Consider the following 27,658-nt stretch of genomic DNA (forward strand, 5'->3'; position numbering starts at 1 on the left):
GCACTTGATAGCACTATGGTTTTAAAATATCCTCTCTTCTGTTCCCTGTATGGGCACACTATTCACCTGCAAAGTCCTGTTTGCCTTTGGGAGTTGGATCTTATAACCTTCGCTGCATTGAGATCGCAGTTGGAGGAGCAATGAATTTAACATTTCCATATGAACTTCTAATGCTAGTCGTTCATAAGGATGTTTTACAACAGTAAATGTTTATTGCTTTACATTATTTAGTTCAAAGTTTTTGAACAGTAAAAGCAAAAATAGGAGATACCTTTGGATTACGTTTAATATTTTTGATTCTAAAGATAAAACGTGGTTTATTTCAGATGTTTATCAGAGCCCTATTTGACTATGATCCTAAAGAGGATAAAGCAATTCCTTGTAAAGAAGCTGGCCTTGCTTTCAGAAAAGGAGATGTCCTTCAGATCATGAGCCAGGATGATGCAACCTGGTGGCAGGCCAAACACGAAGGTGATGCCAATCCCAGAGCAGGCTTGATCCCTTCAAAGCATTTCCAGGAGAGGTGAGCTACCGAGAAGCATAGTTTCATTATTTTTTGTAGTGAGAGAAGACACGTACTTGCCGAGTTGTTAAGTTAGCATAGTTGTCGTATTTAATGCTCATAGATTACACGGGTATGATAAACCTGCATTTGCAGCAAGACAACTGAACGTGGAAACCTGTTGCTGAAATACTTTGGATTTCCTTATTTGTCTGGCTAGAATTAATAATGACAAAAACTGATAGGATGACACTGATCCAGACTGAAAGGAAAAACATATGGAAAACAGCACATCAGTATCTGTGTTCACACTGATGTACTATGCAGGAATAAGAACCGCAGCAGGTTTTGGAGAGCTTTCAAAAACTGGAGGCTGAGGATTTATTTTTTTAGATTGTAAATAGATTGCATTGTTTTAAGTTAATTTCTTATAAAGTCTTCAGGATATTTTGCTATAGTCTCATGATGTTAAGTGTTTACTAATCCCAAACTTGTGGTGAAAACTGAGGACTTTGTGTCTTTCCCCCAACCACCTCCCATTTTACAGGAGATTTGCACTAAGAAGACCAGAAGTACAGATTCAGCCACTGAAAATTTCCAACAGAAAATCATGTAAGTCTGTTAACCTGGGATAAAAATCATACTACTGATCTCTAACCTTATAAAATAGCAGTTTGTTTCAGCCCTGTGACTACAGGATGCATTTGTCCTGGGCTCAATAGCTTCTTTATCACATTGTATCGGTAGGAAAATAAATATAAGAGCTGACATTAAAAGCTTTAAAAGCAGCTAACAATTTTTCCCAACCCTCTGACTTCATTTTCGAAGCACCAAGCCCAATTAATGTTTTGATATATAATATTTCAAAGGCTGAGGAGTGTTCTTTTCCTGTTGAAATAGTACAGGATTGGCTCAACGGTTTATATAACTTGGACTGCATCAATACAGTGAAATTTATATTGAGACTGAGATAAAAGGTCAGATAGTCTCCCCTTCTCTCCCTCATATAGTTGGTGATTTTTGTGTCATATGAAGCAGCACAAATTTTTTGAAGTCAGGACATTCAGTTCTTTGACAGGCTTTCACAGAACCACTTACTGTTTTTTAAACAAATTCATTCTTAATAGTCTCTGCTTTTAAATACAGTAGTTGCACAATATAAGAAAAATAAGCTCAAAGAAAGCACCTACATTGAAACAGTATTTTCTTTCCACTGGAATTTACATCAACATCTGTTTTAAGTATTATTGCATATTTTACTTGACCTGTTATTTCTTTCAGTTGTACAGACTCATAACCAAGTGAGTACAATGTAAGAAACTATCATGCTTCAGTAGGATCTAAATCTTAAATACAAACATGTTTGTGAGTTCAACTAGAAATATTCAGAAAGTGGTCTAAAATTTCCAACCATCTTTCATTCTCTAACATTAAACCAGAAAGTATGGGTACTATGGCAAACAGTGGATGCTGGCACACTCAGTGCAGAACTAAATGATTTTAACTTTAAAAATTCTCACCGAGGTTTCTGTTGCAATTTTCCTAACTCCTTGCTATGGCTTTTGTGTTCTAAAGCTTAACAATTACTGTTAGTTTTCTAATAATCTTTCATTTCATTTTACTATTTGATTGTGTGCCCGAATGCTATTGTTAACTCCAAAGCCTTTGATTAGCTTTGTAATTACAAGAACAGATTACATGGTTGTGCTATAGCTTTTCTAATTTACATAGATCATGGAAACAAAGAAGAGCTCCTTCAGTTTGTAGTAAACCTGTTGTTTCTATAGGTTCTAGTTCAAGTTGCTCTGCCTCAGTTTTGGAAAAGCGTCTGATCCAAGGGTATAGCTATTTTTTCTCTGTCCACTGTTCTTGAATCTGGATAATCCCCTCAACAAGAGCCTTCAGTTAAGGTGGCACTGGTGCTTTTGAAGAGGTAAATCACCTTCTGCAGCAGCACTGCATGATTCATTTCGTAATGGACTGCATCTTTTTAGTGATCTTCAAGTGAAAGGTTTTACAAGATGCATCTCACCCTTCCAAATAGGCAGTCTGAACTTGACTGGGAATTGCCAAAATTACAACCCAAAGAAGCAGCGCAGTATGATGTTGGCTGCTGTTGTCTCTGCTGTCTCCACTGTCTTTGCCTCAATTAGCTTAAACAAGGGAGAAATGTTCCTCTTCTTCCACGTTCCTTTACAACACAACAGAGCCTTAGGGTCAAGCAGTATGCCTACTGTCATTGTCTTTTATACTTTCTTTAGAGAAAGCAAGGTCCAGCTAAATACAATCTTGAAGGCAGTGGTGCGTCTTGAAGGAGGAAAGACTGCAGAGTGATGTACGATTGTCATGTTCTCTCTTCCTCATTTCTTGGGACAATCTGCTGCTACCTCTGCCAGTTTTCCATGGGAAGAGGGGAAGTGCTGTTCTGAGTAGAGGCCATCCCTTAATTCAAAAACTACACATGCATTTAGTGCTGGGAGGGAATTCAGATCCTTCATAAAGGTGGCCATTTTAAGGACCAGAATTCAGCTACAGAAAAAATGTTGTGACTAGGATGTTGCTCGAGCTGCTCTCAGGAAAGCCTTCCACTTGCCTGGCTTTTCAAGAAGATTCCACTTAAGCTGGGAAACTCCGCACCCTTGTGATCTTTCTAAGGTTAGGCAGCTTTTCATGTTACCAAGCACAGCCATGAGGCTGTGAGATGTGGAGGCCGTGTCTCTATTTGTGTAGAGCGATCACCTTACTCAACTTGGGAGATGCTGGAAAATCGCGCATTACTCAGCTGAGTAAACGGCATACTGCCGGTAGCGGAAACGAGTAAGGAAGGTGACACAGGGAGCGGAAAATTGGAAAGGACTGCTGGCTCTGGTTTTTTAAACCCTTTTCTGTATTTTGGGCTATGACCCGCTGATTATTATCCTCTAAAGTTGTATTTAACAAGATCCCATGTAAGGAGGTGGGAAATCGATAATGCTTGATTTCTTCTGATTCTTTTTTAATCCTGTACTACAGGATTTCAGCTTAATATAGGGTTCTCCAATGTTTGGAAGGGTAACTGTGTGGGGAACTGGTGTTCTGTAGATCTTTCTGAACTAGCTGTATATTGAGAGGTTTCTTCCTATTGCAATTGATCCCATCAAGTTGTATGACCTGAATTCCGTTAGCAGTTTGGAGGGAAAGGGCAATTTGCCAGCTCGTATTCTGATAGCTTTCCAAAGATGAAAACCTGTTGACTTCAGCAGAGCTGCCAATGAAAGTCCCTTTCCTGATGGACAGGGAGCTGCACTAGGAAGCTTTCTTGAGACATGGTAAGTAGCACTGGATGTCAGCCTGCTCTGCTCAGTCACCTCATTCCACAGATCCCATGTTTTGTAGTGAGGAAGAAACCTGGGTACATACCTTTGTTTTTAAGAGGGAGAATCAAGGAGAAATATTCTATTTTCTTGGATACCAAGAAAACGTGAGTCAGCTCTGGTTTCTTAGGTGTGCTGCCACAATAGTAGTGTCCTTTTTACTTGAAAAATAATCTAAAAATTACTCAAAATCATATAACTTACAAGAAGTATCCTACAACTTCTTTTTTTCCCCTCTCAAGCCAGTTCTGCAAGTAGGAAAGACTGTTGTATTTGTCTAGAAAACAAACTCTCTGAAACATAGTCAGAAACTGTATTCACAGTAACATTAACGTCCATCAGGATTTGGTGTGATAATCAAGTATGTTTCAAAACCTGTGATGAGCTAGATTGAATTACTTTTGAGAAGTGTTCTTTCTGTTTCCAATTTTGATTTTTTTATACTTTTCAGCATAGCAATGCATGTTGTTCGAAGTTGCTAATCTGTACACATATTTGTGTATCATAAATTTGGAAGCAAAACAAGTGGCCTTTTTTGGTACATACAAGCTGACCATGCTTATATGTATACAGATATCAAGGAAAGGGAGGAACCTTTTCCAAGGAACCTTTTCAGAAATAATTATTTACATTGAAAACAACAGAAACCCAACCTAATTCTAAACTATTAAAAGGATCGGCTTATAATGGAAATGCCAAATCTTAGTTTCACTTTAGTAGCCAAGTCAACTTATTTCATTGTGTCTATGTGTAAAGTGAGTATAAGTAATAGTAAATACTTTAGCTTTGTGGAAGATACATACGTACACCTCTCCAAGAATTTAGCTATTCTCTTGAAAGAGATAAGAGAATGTTACTCACATTGCACTGGTCAAAGAGAAAAACATTTGACATGTGGACACTGGAGGAAGGGACAAAACAGTATACATTAAATGTTGAAAGGTAAGTGAAATCACACTTCTTCATTTGCAAATGGAGAGGCTGCATAGTTTGATGGTATCTGAGTGTAAGGTGGCAGGAAATTGATAATATAGATGGAGCCTATGTTGACAAGAGATGATTTTACATTGAGAGGAAGACCCAGAAAAAGAAGGAATAAAGAAATAAAGGGAAAAGCGGGGAAGTGAAATTTCATATCGAGGATGAAGAAAAGGAGAAAGTATTGCAACAAGGGCAGTGAAAGATCAGATGGACAAAAGCTGCCCATAAACCCCGTTAGGCAAAACCCCACAGAAGATGGGCTTTGAGATTATTAAATTAGCACAATTAACAGTATTATGCAAGAGCATTACTTTAGTCAGTATTTACACTATAGTTCAGTTGTTTCTTGATTCGTTTTAAATCAAACACTAACATATTTGTTTTGGTAAAGATTTTGAAATTGTGAATGGAAAAATTACTAATATAAACTCTAGCCTGTTTTGGGTTTTTATGACTGGTAGAAGACCTCCATAAGTTCAGCGTTAAGATTTGATAAGTTTTAAAAGCATGAGATAGGTAGCAGCTACATGTGCAGACCTGCTGACAAGATTGATATTGTTACTTCCCAGGCTCTGAGTCAGTGTGGAGATGATGGAGGGATACCAAACCTCTCAAGCCTTTTCAGCATTGTTCTTAATACTTAACAGCAATGACGTTTCGGCAAAAACCAGTGTTGCTTGTGCATTAATACTATGGGAAAATTATACTGGGGAAAAAATTATAAGAAAAAGCAGCATGGAAGAGAAAATAGGAAAATGGAATGCAAGTAAAGGAACAGAGATGCATGGGAGGGTGTGAGCAGGACTAACCCTCCGCGTGGTGGGACGGTGATGTGCGGTGTCCCTCGCACAGGGGGTGCAGAGGGGTGTGCAGGACTGCTGCACCTGGCTACGTGCAACCAGCCTCGCTGTGTCTGAAACCTGCTCACCTGCTGTTCCTCAATAACCCTTAACAGCACTCCTGGCTTTAGGAGGTCGGCTTAGCTTGGGCGCAACTTTGCAGCTGGAACTGGCTCTGTGAGTTCTCCTGTCACCGCATCCCACCTAATTAGGAGTGATATGAGACTCAGCATGGGCAAGAATTCATTTGCGTAATAGTTCCCAGCCTGTTAGCTTGAACACAGACTACTCATGCTCTGACTGTAATAGTCACTGCCAACAAACATGCTCATTCTTGCATTTGTAGCTTACTTTGACTTGTAGATAAAACACTAATCGCCTATTGTTTTGAGGAAAAAAAGTAAATTCCTTTGACTAACAACCAAATAACTTACTGTTCTGCAGTTATTATGAACTACAATAATTGGCCAAGATATTATATGCCTTCAGCATAGTTTTGCTTCCACAGCGGTTACTGTGTTTATTCTTATGATATGTATGTGTTGTCTCTGGTATGAAAATTGCTGGTAACTTTATATTTTATACTAGTGTAGCCTGTAACTTCTGTTAACTTGTGTCATGCATGCATATGCGTATGTGTATATTCATACCCTGTGTGTATAGTTATATATAATTATGTATATGTACGTAGCATATATGACAGAGCTGTTCAGAGATGTCTTTTCATTGTAAATACATTTGTTCTGTATATTTAATGCTAAATGTAAATACTTACTGTGGCAAACCATCATCGTATAGTTTTTCTAGGTCTTAAACCCCATTTTACTTTCAATTTTGATTTACTGTATGTGATTGGCATTGTATGAGCAAGAGGAAATATTTAACTGCAGCCAAATGTTGTTCATTCAACCAAGATGTAACCCACTCTATCCATGGTTGAGTGTCTTGTGAATTGAAGATCATGTTCTGCCAACAAAAGAATTTAAACAGGCTAAAAGAATGAATGCTTTGTTCCACTTGTATTTGAAGAGCAAACATTTAGGATAAATGTAGAGTAGGACTCTTTTGCCTTGTTGTAATTGCTGCAAAATCTTAACTCTGCCTTTCTTCTCAGTATTTTTCTGTGTTCATATTTGAAACTTGATTGCCTACCTGCAGATAGCTATGAGTAAAAACAAAAAATAACCTAGACCCATAGAGTTAAATTAGCACATTAGCATCTCTGTTCAGAAGTCTCCTGTCTTTACAAATATTAACTTCTTGCTACTACAGAGAAATTAAGGAAACCTGAAGCTGGATGACATTTGAGTCAAGGTCACATGAGACAGAAGTGGAAATGGATCTCATAAACTCTTGCTCTGTCCTTCACTGCAAGACTATCCTTCTTCATTTTCCAGATTATCTTGCTAGACCTACTGTTATCTGATGATGTTATGAGAGGATTAACTTAGATCACTGTAAATCTTCTATAACATGAATGTATATGTATAGTTCAATCTACAAAACCATAGGATAAAAAACTGCAAAACAGTATAAATATCAATTACTATGTGGGGCTGTCACTAAAAAATCAGGAGTGTTTAATATATTCGCTATAATGCAGATCATCGTACCTCACAGTTTCTTGTTTACTAGAGTGAAATAGAATTTAAGGGATAATGTAACTTCCTTGTGATAAAAAAACGGAACAGAGCTGCTGGATCTAATTTTAGACTGAGAAACATTTAAGTAAGATCCTTTGATGAAAACACTGTTGAAAGAAAGCAAAAATTTAAAAATTTAATCTGGTGCTGGACTGTTCCAAAGAGTTGAGGAAGTTCCCAGAATGGCACTGCTTTTGAGCTTCATAAGTAACATAATTTAGATGAGGCCCCCAAAACCAAATCTGAGTATATTTCCATTAAAATACATACAAAAATACAGTGTATGTAATACTGTTTTGCATTGTTATAGTATAGCATATTGGCTACATTGAAGTCTTTCTAAAATGAATAAAAACACCTACTTCCTAAGCTTCCATTGCACTTGTGTTTCCTATTTCTTTTTTTCCCATTTATATCTTGGTTATGCTTCGTTGTTGTTTCATGAGCCTGTTCCATGACTGTTTTCTTTGTAACTTCCTCTCCCTTCTTATCACACTGCATTTAATTGATACTATTTCTTCTTTTCTCAGTGTTCTATTTGCTCTGTGTTACCTTTTTTTTTTTCATTTTGCCACTACTTTTATTTTCCTGCTTCCCATCAGATTTCCTCCTCTTTAGTCTCTGTCCTCTTTTAGTCTCTAATTTGTTCTTTTCAGATGAACACCTCTATTTCCTTTCTCGTCCTGCTTCAATTTAGTGAAACTAGATTGGCCTCAGAAGATCTACCCCAATTTTTAATGTCTCCAAACTTTGAAACTTTAGGCATGTATCTGCTTCATGCACACAACTGCTTCAAACATCCAGAGCTGTATTAGTTAATGGTGAAACAAAATACAGACTTTTTAGAAGGGGGTGTTATGACACATGGGGTAATGGTTTTAAACTAAAAGAGAGGAGGTTCAGGATAGACGTGAGGAAGAAATTTTTTACCATGAGGGTGGTAAAACACTGGAACAGGTTGTCCAGAGAGGTGGTGGATGCCCCATCCCTGGAGACGTTCAAGGCCAGGCTGGACGGGGCTCTGAGCAACCTGACCTGGTTGAAGATGTTCCTGCTCATTGCAGGGGAGTTGGACTAGATGCCCTCTGAAGGTCCCTTCCAACCCAAACTATTCTATGATTCTATGAAAGTTCCCTGGCAAATAACCTCTGGCTTTACTAAGGACAGGCAGTAGCCGTGGTAAAATTCCTGGTAAAGTTCAAATTGGGAGCTCCATGTTGATGACTTTTTTCATAGCTGCGTGAAGCTGTGAAGACCCATCGATTTCCTGGATCTTTTCATTATAAACTGTTACATTCAACCGTAGGAGCAGCCCAAGAAAGCCAAGAGCAGTAATAAGAAGGAAGATTTTTCAGCAAAAAATTCAGAACTGCTTCACTCTGTGTTTTCGCTTGTGCTCTCTGGCACCAGCTGGTGCACTTGGGAATCCTAATGTCTTTAATGTATACCATGGATGGACAAGACCATTACCTTCCCTAGCAGGGGTAGCCCAGAAGCCTGCATTTCCTCCGGATGTTCTCAGCCCTGCTGCTGTAGCTCCACCATCTCCCACTCTTGCAGGTCTCCAAAAGTCCAAAACGGTCAGGGTTGAGTGAGTGTAAACCTGTCTGTACATAGAGACCTGTTTTTCTCCTGGCCCAGTCTTTCATGTTCCTAAATGAGGACTTCTCTGTTTGCAATGATAAAATACCAAACAGAATACTTTGAAATGCACAGCCACTAGTTAAATCAAATAACTTTGTGGATTTCAGGAGACTTTTTAGATGTATTGATGTCAACTGGCTTTGAGCATGAGTGACTTCTTTTCAGGAGATACATTGCAGCCTATTAAAAGCCATGGAAATATAGACAAACTTGTCATACATGTCAGGAAGTGTAAGAGGTCTCTCAGCACAGAGGAGAAAGAAATAGTACCTGTAAGCCAACCTGCCATTCTGAGTCCAGCTTTGGGGCATTTGTCGCTTCAAGAACTGGGAGCTTTTAAGGTCAGCAAAGGGAAAAGGATCCAGCGATTTCGCTCTCAACTCACAAAACTGTCGGCACTCTTTTAAGGCACCAGATGTGGTCAACCAAGCAGTGCTCACCTTAGAGGACTTTCCAGCCTACAAAAACTGTATGGTCACCTTGAGTGTAGAAATAACTTTCAAATAGGCTTTAGGGAAGTCTTCCAAACTATTATTTTAAAACATAAGTCCTCAGGAAAAAAAGTACCAAGAAAGGATTCTGCAAAACAGTATTCTTCCCCTGGCAGAAGAGACTCTTGTATCCAATTCATAACACGAAATGGGAAAAGCTCTCCCATGTAGTCAGGCAGGAGGGTTTCGACCTCACCTTTGTTTGGTACATCAGTTACACGTGAAAGATTGTAAAATATCTCTCGAATAATTTCTTCACATTTCAAGGAAAGACATGCTTCATGGAAACCCTGAAATATTTGTATTTTAGGCATATTTATCCATATTCCAAAGGAAATTTGAATGAGATGTAGATTGTAAAATATCTATATAAATCTAGACCTTAGTATATAATATCTTTGTGAACAAAAATTCTTTATCTTGCTTTTCTGTAAAAGCCCAAAGATGACTGTAAAAATGTTTGTTTTCCACTATCAAGGAGGCAGAAGTTTATTAACTTACTATAGGTAATCAGAAAATCTTAAGTACACCTATTATATCAGGATACTGTCAGAGGAAAAATGAGTAGATAAATTCTTTCAGTGTTTTTTCAGGTACAACTATAGACATTCAAGAAATACAAAAAACCTCTCCAAAACCCAGCTCCAAGGGCAGTAGCAGTTGTTACTGTAAGTGCAGAAAAATACTGAGATCATGTTCATGGTAGTGATTCTTAGAAATTCAAGGTTAAGACTGATTAAATGGAATTACCAAACTTTGTATTTAATATGAACGAGCACTTCCATGACAACTGGCTAAGGTCATTGCTACCAAATAAGTAGTGAAAAAATCTCATATAGGAAATTTAAAGTACACATAATATCTCAATGTCTTTTTAGGTTCTTTTCTAACTGAGTGTAGTTAAACATGTAAGTTAAACTCAGTGCTGGTATGTTGGTCTATGCTTCAGTATAATAGGTACTATCAAGAGGATTTTAGAGTAGCTTACATAGCTAAATTTTTTCCTATTTATGAAGTATTAAACAATAATACTTTGTTTTTTGGCTGTTCTAAGATGAGGAAGCGGTTGAGTGTGGTAGGTGCATTTTTCTTCTTCAATTTAACTTTTCTTTCTTAAGTTATGTTTTCACTCCATTTAATGATTTCCTTTCCTATTTTTCCTTTGTGCTTCTCAGAGGAAATTGAAGGTACATGTACAAAAGTTTCCCTGCATAACCCAATAATTTTATTTAGAGAACATGTGTTTAGAATTAAATTGAATATAGTCAAACGTTTCTAAGAGATGTTATACATATGATGTTTTCATATTGCCATGAAATACATCAAATCATCTTTTAAAGTAGATAAAAATACCAGAATATTCCTAGTTGTTTCATGTAAAGATCAGTAATTTGAACTATTGTTTTAAACTGCTTTCTCTCTCTTGAACTTCTGGAAGATATGTATAGAAAAGTAGTATCATAAAATAATATTAGCAAAACTTGGGCGGGCTGGGATGGAAAGAGATGGTTCGGACTTAATTACATGGCCTTGAGAGGTCTTGCATTTCTAATTAATACTGACAAAGTATTTCTCTGAGATGGCAGAAAGTTCATCCACGTTGTATCATCTTTACTGTTTTCTCTCTGAGTGTAGCCGGTTCCTGTTATGCTTGCAGCATATGTTAAAGTCGTAGCAGCTGATCTCTTGTAATTTTTTTTTAACTTAAGAGGCCTTTGTTTATAAAGGCATTAGAAATTGTAGCTTGTATTTTTGATCAAAGGGCCTCTGGCATGAAAAAATCTACTTTATAGCTATTTTATATCAAATGGGAGGATGTGTTTTTGATCAAAAACCTTTCTGTCTAATCCAGTGAGCCAAAACTTAAAGCTAAAGTCTGATAATGTATAATTTACAAAAAAAGCTTGATTTACGTCAAATACATTTTGCTTTCTTTTAAGTGGCATCATATTTTCTATTAACTGATAAAGTGTGAATAATACAGTGTTAGAATTCTTTTTAGAATGTTTGCTGTCATCACAATTTTTGCTTGAAAAGGTAAAAACATCAGTGTGCATGCTGCAAAATTCTAGAATTCTAGAATATCTCCAGCTAAAATATAAAACAATATATGTTGTTTTATGTTTTTAAGAAAATGGCTTATTGAAGGCTTTTTAATGCTATGCTTTGTATAATTGTCATGTTTAAAGTAATTTCTTCTGTATTTTTTGCTGGGCTTCTAACTATTCTGCTTTATTTCTTGGCTCTTATTCTGTATGCTTTTACCCTTCGTCCAGAAGATGCTGAATGTGCTGGTCACAACAGTGGATCCTACCTAGGTGAGCAATTGGTTACAACAGACAATTTCTTCCTTTCTTTCAGCTTCTTTTCCCTGGAACTACTGTGTCCACTGTGCTTTTGGGGGTAATCTGCATATAAATGTCCTTACTCTGCATGAGAAAAGCATGACTATTAAGGTTTTAAAAATGGCTCATTGGATTTGACATAAAGGATTTATGTAGCGTATGCCTTTATCTGGTTCAACATAAGCTAATAAAATACTGGTTTGATTTTTAAGTCAAAATAAAAAATAGATATCAACTGGGGAAAAATATTGTACATTAAGTAAGCAATGTGTTTAATGAAACAAGAAGGTTACTCTGTTGTGAAAAGTTTGACTAAGTTTTTAAAGACACACTTTCAAGGTTTTATCCAAGTTTTGCGTACACTTTGTTTGTATATGTCTATCTAATCATTTGGGGAGGATTCAGTGAGAATACAGAGCAGATTTGCAGGCACCGGTTCTTTTTCCACGTTGCAAAATAAAATAAGTCCTAATAACTCAATAGCTTAAATTTAGCTTTAAAGCTAGCTTGAGCTCAATGTATCATTGTCAGGAGGGGAGAGGAGGAGGGGAAGGAGTCCTTTGGCTTCAGCTTCAAGATTCCAATTTTCAAACAAAAGTAACATTTAAAAAAGGTGAATGTTCCATGATATGTTTCAGCTTTTTAATTTGTGCCATTTTAAAAGCTATGTAAAAATATTTTAGTTGAAACTGTCCAGAATTCCTGCCAGCTGAAGGCTGGCTGGAGCGGATTTTGTGGCAACCAGCCCTTTTCCCAAGGCTTTCATCCTCCTACTACAAGAGGAGTGGGAAGAAACTTGTCAAAGTGCTTTAGTACATCCAAGCCGCTGGGCTCACTGAAACATCCGAGGCCAGTACGGTATATTAAAGATGGTTTTCATATTGCACTATACTGTTTTTAAATGTGGAATATAAACAACATCAGGAACACACAAACCATGTAATTGAAAGAACTTTAACCTCTTTCCAAAACCTTAATGGGGTATAATTTCATCATGTACTTGCGGAACTAAGAGTCACCTGATCATGCTGAAAATAAACTTCTTACCTTGGTTAGTTAATCGACTAAATTAATGTTGAATCGTAATTGTATTGAGAGATTGAAGTACGCTTGGAAAATGATACTTTGGATTTGATTCCACATGAACCGCATCTTCCTTTAAAACAGAAAGGACCTTCCCCCCACCCTCCCATCTTTTCTTTCTGTCCACAAATGCAGATTGCATGAATTCTCCAGATCAGACTATCATAGTTTTGCAATCAGATCTTAGTGGGCTGATTACTTTATTTGAGAATGAAGGTGGCAAAATAGAATCCACCTTTTCTTTGTGCTGTAGCCTTTCAGTGAAACATTCTGGTCTACCATTCCAAAAAGGCTCAATCATGTAGGCAGGAGATGTCTTATGGAAGGAGCTACTGTTGTCCCAGGTGCAAAGAACAAAAAATCAAGATGGAACATAGTTTACTTAGGAAAAACTTTACAAAAATTATTGAAGAGCTGCTGTACAGTGCAGGCAATGGTTTATCTCTTGGGAGCTTCCATGCGGCGGAGTGTGACCATCAGTCCAGAGATGGCACCTTCAGCCTTCTCATGCTGGCTCTGCGCTGTTGGAAGTGAGGTGTCAGAGAGGAGAGCCAGAAGACAGAACAACAGGGAGGAACAAAAAAAGGCTCCTCTGAAGTTAAGAACAATTTTGAGGTAAGGACACAAGGATATTCACTGGTTGTGAATAGCTAGCTATTTGGTTTAGAAATCAGAGGTTCCTTGGAGCTCTTCACTAAGAATCATTCATTAAAACTTATCATCTCTTAAGATCAAGCTTTTGAAAGCTGATGTTATTCTTTTGCACATGGAAACAGGACACAGTGATTTTTATTTCGAACTTTCTCATGCACTCCAGTGTCTCCTTGTTTCATGAAGGATTAGAAGCCCAATCCCATTCAGACACATTCAGGGTTGCTTTTCTCCTAAATTATTTTTCACTTGCATTTTCTCAAGGAACATACTGCTGCGGAATAACTGAAGTATAATAATTTTAACTAAAGTTGCTGACCAGCTGCAGGGAGGACACAAAGCTCTTAGCTCTATGCTGTGCAAGATTTAAAACTCGGATAGTCTATAAGGTAAAAGGGTCCTAGGCAAAGACACTTCATAAACGCTCTGTTACGTACATGGAAGCCAACACCATATCGAACTGCTGCAGTCCACCTTCCTGCTTTGGAGAGGCCTGTTTCTTTTCCACTCACCATGTATTCCTTCAATCCCAAAGGTGCTGCAGGCCTTCAAAGACTTTTTTTTTCCCACCTGTTGCTTTTCCGGAAGGTGGGAAAACAAGTATGTCTGATATTTTAAAACAGCTTATTCTGAATGTCCCTCTGTGTTTTGCAGTATTGTTTTTTGAAGTGAATCCTGAACATCTCAATTTTTCTGAATGTGCTTGTTCTTTAGATATGATAGACATTTATGGCACTCTTTGATTACTAAGTAACTAAGCATTTCTAGGCAAGTTTCTTCATCATTATAACATAAAGTCTTGATTAAATATACTACCCTGAAAACAAAACCCAAAACATTGTCACTGAAGGGCTTGTATCACACCAACAAGTTCAGGGTATTTTAGTGACACCTGAGTAACTGTTGATATGTTGTAAGCTGCTACAAGAGCAAGGTAGTCTGAGTTAGCCTAACTGTTGATGGAGGAGTTGACCTGTATTACTTTGAATTTACAGCAGGTTGTATTCACACATATGGGCAGTGAGTATGAGGTAAGTCGAAGTATGGTAAATCATTCATGTGTCTAAAGTCTAGAAACAGTTTTCAAACTATGGATACACTGATTACTTCCTAAAGCCAAAATGACTAAGTCATGTTTCGTGCCGCTTTTGATAGTATGTAATCAAATCAAGTGAACTACAGCAATTCTAATATCAGTTCATGAATTATCAGTTGATTTTGTGGCTTGTTATGGGTTTAGAGCTCTGTATTTGTTAGCATCTCGATCTGTGAACCAGGATATTCTGTGAACGTCTGACCCTCTCTGAAAGGATATGTGCTTGAGACACACACAAGGTGGTCATGGAGAGCAACAGCAGAGGCAGCTTTCAGAAAGCAGAATGTCTGTACCATCTGCGGTCAGATCTTTTATGTCCAAGGTTATACTGCTATTAATTTGAACCCTTCCCTCTAAAGTGACTCCGATAATTTTCATGATTTTTCACCGAATTCTAATATTTAATTCACAGTATAGTACTATATGTTTCTGCAGTAATTTCCTGAGGAATTGCTGGGGAGAACATTAGGAGTGTGCCTTTGCCAAGCTTAAATTCTAGTTACATTACTTGAACCTTTATGAACATACAGTAAATATAGATGAATATCATCTGTTTACTATTCTCAATTTTGTCTTAAAAATCCAGACATAATCTAAATTTTTATTAACCTGTCTAAATGTGCAAGCTGGGAATCAGTCCAGAAGCAAGCAGAGCAAGAAGTCTGCTCTGTGTTTGTGCAGTTCCTATGTAACAATAGAAATACTCGTATAAAAACCCTCAATATTTGGCGGGGGGGAAAAAAATCCAGAAATATCTAGTAAAAATATTGTGTTCAAACCTAGATAATGACCACGGTACCAAACTTGCTTTTGTCAGTAATACAAATACAAAAAGTACTTGCAAGTCCATTTACCCATAAACAGCATTTTTCCACTATAAGTTCTGTAAAATTAGACTAAATTCAGTGAAGACTATACATAATTTAAACATACACTTAAGCACTTGTTTTAATGAATAAAAATGAACAAAAGTGTATGTAAGTGCTTCTTCTAGAGCCTTACTTGGAAATTTATGAAGCGTATGTGACTTTAAATTATAGTATTTTCTGTTAGTGTAATTTATCTGAATTTGGGAAATTAACTTTCTACTGTAACGTATATACTTGGATTTGAATTCACACAGCATAGTTGTTCACTTCTTCTTTAGAATTATATAATTAAATAAGCACAACTTTGTATGTCAGCATCCTTTTAAAATATTTTAGGGGAGACAGGTTCATGCATTGCCTGTTTATAGTTTCGATTTCTGTGTGAGGCTGAAGTGGATTTCTCCATGTAAATGTAAGGATGTTGTTCTGAGATGACCAAATGCATATTGCTAGTGATTAAATGATCACACTTTTCTCCTCGAGCTTTTTTCATTCTTTTTCTTAGAGATGTAAGTAGTTTCGCTTGGATTGTTGCTGGGCCTTAATTAGGTTTATTAGTAGCGGCTTTTGATTTTTATTTCATGTTGAGACGTGTTATAAAGTTTGGAGACATTTGTAGCTTGAGAACATTTATTCTTCATATTTGCTTCACAGCGCTGTTATTTCACCAAGCCTGTTACATTCCAGCAGTAGTTTATGGGTTTACATGTTCAATAAGCTTCTGATCATGTAGCTGAAACCAGTGAGCTGATGCAAGCTTCCCAATGTTCAGAATTTTATGTTCATTTAGTAACAGAATTTTCCCCTTTTATTTTATAGTCTGCATACTTGGCAGCTAAGGTTAATCTCTGCTGATATCCATATTCCACAGACAGTGTAGCCTGCAGCTCCTTTCATATTCATTGAGGTTTATGTTATCATAAGCAATTATTTTTCTCTTTGTTCTTTATAAGAATTTATTTTTAAGCTTAATCAGTTTATATAAACTTTATTTTTCTATTGCATATCAGTATTGGGTTTTTTGCTTCTGTAGTGATATTCACTATATTTTAATAATGCTTTATTGCTAATTTAAGTATATGAAGTTTTTTTTCATTTTTCCTGAACTTTTAAATATGCAAACATTAGCAGAATATTTTTGCTTGTTCATAAATGGTTTTATTCCTTGCAAGCATGATGTTTTTTCAGTTCAGCTTAATCTTTTTGCACAGTCATAGCTGCCCAACCTATAACACAATCATAAATGCAGAGTTCAACAAAAAATATTTATCGATGGTTTTTTATAAAATACCTTCTGAAGGTCGTAGTAAATTTAAGCCACATATGTGGGGATATATGATGGCAGATGTGAGAGACAGAGAGTCATGTTTCCAGGAATGCAGTAGCAGAATCATAAAAACGTTGCATATATTTGAAACAGTCTCATCCTTTCTGTCTGTACTGTACATTTTCCTTGGTTTCGAAAGCTACTTAAAGCAAGCTTTCTTGGCTTTCTCTATAGGGCTATTCAGCTGGGCTTTGAGGAACACTTAAAATGACTTTCAAATTGGCAATAGTCTTAAAGCGACAAAGCAATTGGTGTATCACAGGTTCTTAATACTCAGTAGTTTTACAGAGCTTCTTCACCAGCACATTGCAGAGAAATCAGCCATACAGGAAATCTACTTCGTTATCTCTGGCTCCCATGTTCATCTGTTCTTTTTAATTAGTATAATAGCTTTTCTGTAAAGTCTAAGTCCTAGGTGAACTTGTTGAGCCTTCTATAAATACAGGACAATATTACTATTTTCATTTTACCAGTGAGTTTCAGTCACAGAAATAGCAAATGTTTTAATCAAGGAAAACTGTGTTCACAGTGGAACCGTATCAGCTGAGTCTTTGGGGTGCTTTACATGCAGCCTCTAAAAGTGACAAGGGATAAGTCAGCCTTAAGACAGCACTGAAAGATTTTGATCCTTTTTGGTGGAAAAAAAGAAGCCCAAACAAACAAACCCCACGAAAACAACACTGGTTTTTTTCCTCTTTTAAGAGAAGAAAGGATGAAAATTCCTAAATAACCTACCACCAGGTAGTTTGGTAATGAAATCTGAATAAAGTGAATGAAGAAAAGAGAAACAAGTTACAAATGATCTTACTAAAACCTACCAACAGAGACTGAATTGATATGAAGATTTTGCAGAAATAATATTTTTCCTAAAGATTCTGCATTTTGACATGTAAGCTGAGGTTAACAAGCTGTTGGTAACGGCTCTGTGAGCAACTACTGAGAGGCACAGAGCTCTTGGTGTTTGTGAGGTCAACACCAGACTAGAATGGGGATGATCAGTTTAGCTTTATTTGATCACTACCCTTAACTCTTTACCTGTTCCAGATACGTGGATTCTCTTCTTTATGACAAAGCTCTTTATTCTGTAAACCATTTAGTAGAGAATGGCGAAGAATTCTTCTTTCATGTCTTTTTTTCTTTTTGTCTTTTGTTTTTCCCCGTAAAATGATTATACAGAAAAAAATTCAGAACAATTTTAAGCTTGCTTTTAGGGCAACTGTTTTGTTTGTTTGTTTGTTTGTTTGTTTTTAATCTTTATCTGGATCCTTTTAGATGAGGCCTCAGGAAACTTGTAAGTTGCCTGTATTGCTAATGTTACTTTTAACCTTTTTTCCTATGTGTCTATACAGTTAGGTGTAGTTATGTAGCAAGAAAACATCCTCGTGTCATGACGGACTTCACCCTGGGGCAGACAAGTTCTCCCCGGCCCTCCCTTGGGAGTGTAATTCACAGCTATCAGCACTCCAACAGGGCTTTTCTGCCTGCTGTCACTTCAGTGTCAGTGTACTTTTAAATAATAAAATAACTCGGTTTATTTCAGTATGTGTACATATCTCATATTTTGGTCCCTTTTCTATCCCTGCCCATGTCCTTCTAAGTCTGTACCATACTGTAGCTCTTAAAATGTCACCAGCCTTTTCTGTGGATGTTAATTCTTCTGCTCTTCCTTCAATTTTCATTTTACTTACTCATATTTTCAATACGAATGGGTCAACATCACTGTATTCTCAAATAAATTTTTCCTCCCTTTTTGTGTGGATGCATGTGTTGTAGATTCCCATAGGTATAGGGGCTCACATCCATAAAATCACATGGTTAACATCCTCTGTGATCCAGGTTCTGCAAAGATTTATGCTAAGTGGAACTGTGTGTGTGTGAAATGCTAAGCCTGTAACTAAGCCTTGAAGGATTTAGCTTCAGATCTGGTTTTAAATATTTGCAGAACTGAGTCTTGAATTTGCCAGATACTACCTTTGAAGAAAAAATTGTAATATGATTACTTCTCAAACACCTAAACATAAGTGCTGTTACAAGTTTATGAAAACATACTGCTGAAAAATCTGGGGTCACCAAAAGTTTGCGTGTGTTTACTGTCCTATGAAATGTTCTGGAAGAAAAAAAATAATATGTTGGGATTTTTCCAGTATTTCGAATGTAGTTTGTGTTTTACTTTATTACCGCTCCCCCCAAATGAAATCAGTTTTGCAGTCCTTTGCAGTCCTTCCTGCAGTTCCTTCTCAAACAAAAGTGGTGCCACAGAGACACCAGTAAAATGTAATATAATGCAATGTAAAGGATTCACTTGGAAAACTGTAAGGTAATCACTAACAGAGGAGTAAATTAGTTTTTAACATATAGTGTAGAAGGTTTTTTTGTGCTCTTCTACTTGAAAATGCCTATGATAATCTCCTTTGAGTGTACTTAAAATCTATATGAAATTTCCAGTCTTCTAGATAGGCACTGTCGATGTGACACTCTTGATGCAATTGTAAATGCAAATTTAATAGGAATATTAACTTTTAATTTCATGCTAACCCGTCCCCAATATGGGTACTGTACTGTCTAAGATGTTTCATAGTGGTTTGAAATTTAACTAACAATGTTTGGTTTTACTCTTAAACATCTTCAGGAAAGGTTTTGTGCACTTTTTTTATGCCATCAGCATGGAACTAAGCACAAAAAAAAAATTGTTCAAGGAGTTAATTCTCATTAACCCTTTCCACCATATGTTGTATTTGGTGTCTGTGTGCCATGGTGATTTAATAGAAATGCATTAAGTGTGGTATGAGAGTCCAGGTTGCATGAATTTCCTTGTGTGTATATACTAATGTATAAGAGACTCAAATTATCTAAATATGTTAACAACGTATTGTAATTATATTTTACAGCTTGTTTTTACAACTGTTATGATTTTATTGATAATCTTAATTTTGCATCTTAAGTAGGCACCTGATATAGTTTAAAACTGCAGGAAAAAACATTCTAATGACCAGGCTTATTAAGCATATAGTACATTTTTTATTCCATGCACCAATCCCTGAATGTTTGGAAGAGACTGTTTTCAAATGTTTTGAGAAGACTTATTTTCTTACTTTGAAAAAAACCTGTTCTTATTGCAGCTGGTTTTAGAAGAAGCTTTCGTCTTAGCAGAAAAGATAAAAAAACAAACAAATCTATGTATGAGTGCAAGAAGAGTGATCAGTATGATACAGCAGATATCCCAACATATGAAGAAGTTGCAAAATATAGACGACAACCTAATGACAAATACAGACTCGTAGTTTTGGTTGGTAAGTTGTTTTCTTTATTTTTGACCTGGTAAAACAGGGGACTGCTGATTAGCACAATGCTTACCACAAAATCATTTAGATTGGAAGGGATCTCAGGAAGTCACCTGGTCCAGCCTCCCACTCAGCAGGATTAACAGTGAATTCAGAGCAGGTTGCTGATGACAACTTTGGGAACCTGTCTTCCCACCATGTCTTCTCTTGTCTTCCCACCTCACACCTCAGTAAGGAGGTGGCCTCCATCTTCTCGGCAGGTATCTGAAAGGTGCTGGTGGGTCGCCCTGAAGACATCCCTTCTCCAAGCTAGACAAGCCCAGTTCCCTCAGCCTCTCCTCACAGGTCATGTGCTTCAGCTCCCAACCACCTTGGAGGCCCTCTGCTGGCTTTGCTCCAGTTTATCAACATCTTTGTTGTAGTGCAGGGCCCATCGTGGACAGAGTATTTCTCACAGGGTCTAGTGAGTGCTGAGTAAAGGTGAAGAACCACTTTCCTCAGTCTACGGGCTGTGCTCCTGTTAATACAGCCCAACTGGCTGTTCATCTTCATTGCTGCCAGCGTGCATGGTGGACTTGTGCTTAGTCCACTGCCCACCAGGACCCCCTGGTCCTTTTCATCCAGGCTGCTCCCCAGCCGGTCAGTCCCCAGCCTGGAACGTTGTGGGGCTTAATCTGTCCCGGATGCAGGACTTCGTATTTGTCCTCATCAAATTTCACAAACTCCTGTGAGCCCGCACCTGTAGCATATCAAGGTCCCTCTGAATGGAAGCCCTGCCCTTGAGCAAGTCACTTACATGGCCTGATTTGGCATCTACAAACTCGATAAGGGCCCATTCTGTGTCATCCTCCAGGTTATTAATACAGATATGAAACAGAGTATGTCCCAGGGTAGACAGACACCTGAGGAACTTTGCTTGTAATGAGTCACCCAGTAGCATGCAGACCAATAACCCCTTCCCTTTGGACACAATCATCTATCCAGTTTTTCACCTGTCTAGACAGTAGTCCACCTGTCTAGACAGGATGTCCCGTCTTGCATACAAGGACGCTTAGGAGGTCATGTTTGAAGCCTTGCTAAACCAAAGGGAGTTGAAAATAAAATATAGCTACCATGGTTACTAGTCTGAACCTGGCAGTCAAGCTGTACCAAAACTCAAAAGAATTAGGTTGGTGTTCTGCTCTTAGAGATCAATCAACTTATCTATGTGGAAAAAAGAAGGAAAAAAACCAGAATAAGTACCTGTGGTCAGCAAAGACAGAATATAGAAGTAGAAGGAAACATCTACTGTGTTAGAATAGGTAAATAGACAAGTAGAGAGAAAGGTGGATGAGAGGTGGACTTCTGTAGGCCAGGAACAGATGTAAACGTAGCTGCAGATGACTCAAGATGTCATCAGCTTTCTGTTCTTCTATAATCTGTCACTGCCATGGCTTCCCTACAACATTTATTATCTAATCAAAATGCATTGCTTCCCTCTCCTAAAAAACAGAAAGTACATTATCTTAAATTTTTCAAAGGTAACCATTGGAGTACCAAGGAGTTGTGAGAAACATTTCATACCAATGAGTAATGTCTCATTGCTTATTGTTTCTTTTGCAGTAGCAAATAGGCTGATGCCTCATTAGTAGAGTTTCCTCCATTCTGAAAGCAGCAGAGCAGAGAAATATGACCTTCTATCAGGGACTGGAACTGTTGAGTTGCTGTGTTTTTATATCACTCATATCCAAGAGAACATTGAATTTAGTTTTTAATAAACAGTTTTGTCACTCTCCAGCACTAAAATTCAGCCACCTACTAGTGTGATCACTGTGAGATTGTGGGCTATATACAACAAGTAATAACATGGTTGAGTTGATCTTACAGTTACATCAACAGAGCGCAGTGCAAAAGTGTGATAAGTAGACTTTTTATAACAAATTGCATATGTCTGATCTAAGGAATACCTAGAGATTTCATTTGATTTTTGTTGTAATAAATCAAATGAAGAAAGTGTGCTTTTTCAGTAACAAAAGCAGTTCAGGAATTTATTGCAGACTTCAGTAATTCTAATGTTTTTCTCTGGATATTAAGAGCAGCTTAAGTCTGGCCAATACCATAAAAATGTCTTGGGCAAAATGTGGAAAAACTAGCAGAGCTAAGCAATGCAGGTATAGTAGAAGCGAACACATTTAAAAAGCTTTTTGTGTGCCAGTAGCAGCATTCAATATAATCCGTCAAATATAATTTGGATATTAGTACCAGGAAACAAAGGGACAGATAATTAATTTCTAGCTCTAATTGGTGGGGACATTAAATGTCTGTTGTGTCATGCTAGGCCTGAATGTATAATTTATTGTTGGAAGGGCTTTTTTAGGTTTTCTTTTGTCCTTTTTTAGGGGGAGGGAGTTCGACAACTTTGAAATGGAAATTTCTTTTGGCTTCATTTCAGATTGGTCTAGTCTTATTTATAGGATGCAAATTGCACACACAGTAATTTTTAACACCCTGTAGCGTGATATATACTAGTCTCTGGTTCAGCTAGATGTGTTAGTTTGTCAAGGATTTACCTTGTCTGCAAATGTAGGTTCATGAATAAAATCCTGCTTATCCTTGGGGCTAAAACAACAGATCATCTGAAGCAGCAATGATAAAGATGCTTCTGCTGTACTTTTAGTTGTTATGAATGTGATGAGTCTGCTAAAACCAAAATTATCCAGTATCGTGTCACCAGTTGTCTTCGGGTAACTTACTGTTCCCAGGATGGCAAAAAATCCTTGAAGTCTTCCTTCACATCTACTGCCTGCATCCTAAGCATGATACCTTACAGGACTATCAGGCAAAGGCAGAATATTTGAACACGAAACGTATTATTTAGACACTAGAATTTTCATTTATGTTAATGAGGAAAAAGTCCTGCTGACAAAGGCTTCTGCTTCAGTAACTGTGAGGGCCAGACTAGCACAAATTTTATTTCCGAAGAGTCAGAATGGATGTGGCACATAGTATACAGGGCGTAGTATCAGCCAAGTCAGAGCTTTCTGAAGGGGCAGTGCTAGAATAAAGCAAGCTCAGCAGTAATAAACCATGAGCATGTCCCGCAGCATGCACGCAGTCATGTGTGGGCGGTGGTATCACCAGATGCGTGCAAAGCCTCTCAGATGCTGTGGTCACCCGTCGAGATGCATCTGTCCTGTGTGGGCCATGGTGGAAGCGAGGACCAGAGGTGTGTAACCACGAAGGAGCAGTTATTATTGGTTTGTGACACAGTGAGAAAAGTCTCTCTGTCTCCGAATTAGGCTGTCAGTGCCCTCCACAACAGTGTCCTTCTGGTCATCACTGTGAAGAAAAGGAATCTGGGGCTGGAAAAGTTCTCTATTGTTATATTGCTTATGTTTTTTTAAAAAATCCACTTTGGGGTTTATCATGAAGGAGTTGTGTGGAGGTCTGTCTCAGAGGCGGGAAGGATGAAATGGAAGTGGCTCCTAGGTTTCTGCATCGCCTGACTTACCTTTAACATGTATTCAGTCGTGGCTTGCAGAGACTTAATAGATCTACAGCGGTGGTGCAGGAAAATGGCCTGCCATGGCCAAACTGCTTCACATAAACTATCTGGACAATGACAAAATAGACCTAGAATTGCTCTCTTCATTAAACCTTCCTGGTTGAAGGCATGGGTAGGTCAGCATGGTCCAGTGGTGAATACATAGGATGTAACATATTGCCTATAGCCTTGCCCATGGGAATGCCAGTATGAACTCACTGATCCTGTGAACAGCAACTCACAAAGTACACTCCCACTACTAGTTATAATTTACTGTGACACACAAAAAATTATGTTCTACTTTCCTGCTGTGTATCTCATTGAACTACAGTTGGGCATGTGTGTGCAATCATTGCATTATAGGGAAGGAATATTATACATATATGTGTGTATATATATATATGTATAAGGGCAGGAAAAAGTGAGCCACAAAACCTCTGTCAAGTCATGTTTTATACAGGGTCTTTATGATCTCAGCAGGGATGTTGTCACCTAACTCCCAAATTCTTTTCTGGAAGACCACTTTTTTCTTTTTTCTTTCAAATAGACTTCTAGGAGCTCAGTATGTATCTGTGGGAAAATACCATCTGGTTGGGTTAACCCTTCTGAGACCCGAATAGACATCAAACAATTTTTTCAGTTTTTTTCAGATGTGTGAATGGTACAAAATTTACTGAAAGTTTTAATGATTGGTCATTTAATTCCGTAATTGTCCCTCAGAAAAATGAGGTAGGCACAACAGTCTATTTGTGCAGTAGTTGACCATTACTTAGTTTACATGACTCAACATGCAACAGCAAGCAACATAAATGTTCCTTTAAAAACATAAACAAAATATCTCTAAATCTGTCACCATAACTCTAAATATTGCTGCCTGGGGTGATTTATAGTAAACCAAATCTATGCTGTAGTCATAGATCCCACATGCCTGGCATTTTACCCTAAGAATCTGGACTGTCCTTTTCAATCCTCATGCTTCATTGACTTAAGTTCAAATCATGTTCAGATTCATAATTATTAGAAACCAACATCTTTCTCTGCTGTATCAAAATGAAAAGAATATTCAGAAGAGAAGTGTACATTATGCTCGGGAGATGTAGTGTAAAAATCAGCATAATGGGTGGCTTTGCTAATTAGGAATCAGTCTTCAACATCCATATGTTAGAGTTATGAGAGTTTTGTGAAGACAGTGCTGAAATAGAAGAATATACAGTAGGTAAATTTAAAGATTATTTTTAAATGGAGGGGGAGACACAGTAGTAATACGGTTGTGGTCTGGAAACAGATTTGATCTAAGTTTCCAAGGCATCCGTTACAGGAAGCAAAGCCTGGATTCTTTATATATAAATAGAGCTAAAAGCATATTGTTGATTTGACAGCATGTAGACAGAGGAAATAATATTTGTGTAGATTTGATGGGGAAAGTCTTTTTCTTGAAAAGAATACAATGATTTTTTTTTTTTACTCGAACTCCACTTGTTTCATTCTACTTTACTAGGATATATTGAGAATTTTATTTACATTTCTGATAAAAATCCATACTTGCCTTAAATAGCTTTACTATTAAAAAAGGAATTTTTTTTTTATAAGAACAAAAGTAGTGCCATTACCGACATGACACATTGCTTTCCTCTGCAGACATGCACCAGTAGAGGCTGCTGTACACCATATTAAATAAACATTTATACGTACTGATAGATTAATTTACAGGAAGGTCAGAGATGGAACTTGAAATGTAGTTGTGTGTTTAACTTATGTAAACATATAAAAATTAGAAATGCAGAATCTCTAAGGTTTTACAGAGAGACCATAGTCTGGGGATGGTAGGAAAGTAGGAAGCATTTGCGTTTCATCATTTTGTGTTTCTAACTTGAGACAGGGCAGATAGTCAGTTTTACAAATGGGCACCTGAAGGTGCTGAAGCATCCATCTTTGCTTTTTGACTCTCGCTGGTAATTAACCAATATATCACTACTTCATTAAAATGTTTATTAGGTTTTGTATTTCTAATGTATAAAATGTCTCTCTTAAGAGGCCCTCCATGCATAAATGTGTCGCTTTTACTAGAAGAGCAGGAATTCTTCTTACAACCACCATATTATCCCTGTATTATGTGGGATATGGTTCCGATGACTCGCTCTGCTCTTCTGCTGTTGGCCTGGCTCTGTGGAAGCGGAGCCAGCGCCCGTCAGAAATGCATGAGCATGCAGAGCTGAGCTCCCTTGGCGACACCACGGCCCCACCACCGAAGGGGCCAGGCGGGCTGGAGCCCTGCGCGAAGGGCAGCGATTGCCCATGGAGCCTTTGAGACCTCACAGGACAGAGTGTCCTCCCTGAGACCTGAAGCACCACTAGCAAGTGGCTAAGAGTTGGGCACAACCCGAAAGCCAAGAGGAATGCCTGCTCAGTAGCTTCTAGGACAGCAGTACTTAAGTGGAGGTGGAGGAGACGGGTCGAAAAAATTCCGTGCTGTCTTTGTTTCTTCCTGCCATCCTCTTTCCAAGAGTGGTCTCTCTTTGGCAGCCGTGTGAAGAAGGAAACATTTGCTTTGGACCAGTTCACACAGCAGGCAGGAGACGAGCATAGTTTAAAAGAAAATCAACAACCAAGACAGAAACCCAAACATCCCAAGCGGGTTGTGACCTGGCGAGCGCTGCCCTTCCTTCCTCTCCCTGTGCGATGCCACCCTGGGCCAGTCGAAAGGCGGACGGTGACAGCGCAGCCGGCCAGAGCCCAGCGGTGTTCCACCCTGCTGGGGGAGCAGGGTGCTCCCGGGCATGGGGACACGATGGGGACAGTGCTCTGGCAGGGGATGGGGCAGCTGCAGGGAGCGAGGAAGAGGCCACGGTGGCATGTGGAGCGTGTGGAGGGACTTTGCGGAGAGACTTGCTGCATGCCAGCTGGGGTCCCCCAGTCCGCGAGTTGGGGATATGCTGGCAAAATGAAGAGCCAAACCGTTTTTTTTAGCTGGGAAGCTGCAGGTTAGGGTGCAAGGGTCTGGAGCAGGGCTGAGGATGGAGGTAAGTGCATATTGAGGGGAGCTGCTGTAGAAAAGTTAGCTTTGCTGTCAACTCTTTCACTGATTTTTCCTCAGTAGTAATGTCAGAGCAGAGTAACTGCCAACTACACCCCTGAAATTTGTCAGCACTGGATGTTCTAGGAGAGACTAGAACCATGGGCGTTTCCAAATGACTCTGATTAAAAGCCAGTATATATTATAGCCATATGCTATGTAGTCTTACCTCAGAGAGCACTTAGACCTGAAGACTAGATAGAACTGACTGTTGGGAAACAGCACATTTTTTTCCTTGCAGGTCCTGTGGGGGTTGGACTGAATGAACTTAAACGGAAATTGCTGATCAGTGACACCCAGCATTACGGGGTAACGGTGCCACGTAAGTAGAAAGACACTTCTATTCTCCTAATGCTATACGTGCGTTATGATCCTTTATTATTGCATTACCTTAAGGCACTTTCAAATTTGGGTCCCTAAATGCGTGCTTGGCATCCAAATTACCTTTCTAATTTTTTAAAGTGCTGCCGCAGTTGTATTTTAAATAGCATTGATTAAACTGATAGGACGTTTTGGCTCAGAGGCATTGCAGTAGACTTTTAGTACAAGTTTAGCGTGATTGATGTCAGTGAGGTTTAGTAAATGAAATTCAGCTAAAGAACACCCTGGATTTGGCTGTAAAGTGGTGAAACATATTCCGTTACCAATGCTTGCTTTCAGCAAAATGGCCTTTCTATGTTAGGCTGAAAACAGTGATGCTGACCAGTTTAATTATGTGAATAAATGAATTAAATCCCTTTGATTAACTCCAGAAAAGCTGATTTGGGGATTTTTTTCCTCTTTCCCCCATCTGACCAAGTGGTGTTACTTTGTATAACAATGTTCTAAATTGATTTCCACAATACTTTATTGGGGTTTCTTCAATGTGAAACACTTAACAGTTTTTGTTAGACTTTCATTCCTTGTTTTGCTTTCTACTTGTACTCGTGCCTCCTATAGAGATCCTTCAAAAATATA

General features: G+C 38.1%; 1 protein-coding gene across 6 annotated transcripts in view; it reads left to right on the top strand.

Moving 5' to 3' along the window:
- MPP7 (MAGUK p55 scaffold protein 7) overlaps positions 1-27,658 on the top strand; it is a 152,922-nt gene that overhangs the window by 116,636 nt on the left and 8,628 nt on the right. For all 6 annotated transcript variants that reach the window (XM_065627580.1, XM_065627579.1, XM_065627578.1 and 3 more), the window contains 4 exons: positions 327-523; positions 1,050-1,114; positions 19,944-20,114; positions 26,943-27,023. In XM_065627580.1, the coding sequence (XP_065483652.1) occupies positions 327-523; positions 1,050-1,114; positions 19,944-20,114; positions 26,943-27,023 (514 nt within the window). The remainder of the gene's footprint in view (positions 1-326; positions 524-1,049; positions 1,115-19,943; positions 20,115-26,942; positions 27,024-27,658) is intronic.

The sequence above is a fragment of the Caloenas nicobarica genome, chromosome 2 (assembly GCF_036013445.1).
Source record: "Caloenas nicobarica isolate bCalNic1 chromosome 2, bCalNic1.hap1, whole genome shotgun sequence".
Taxonomy (NCBI): domain Eukaryota; kingdom Metazoa; phylum Chordata; class Aves; order Columbiformes; family Columbidae; genus Caloenas; species Caloenas nicobarica.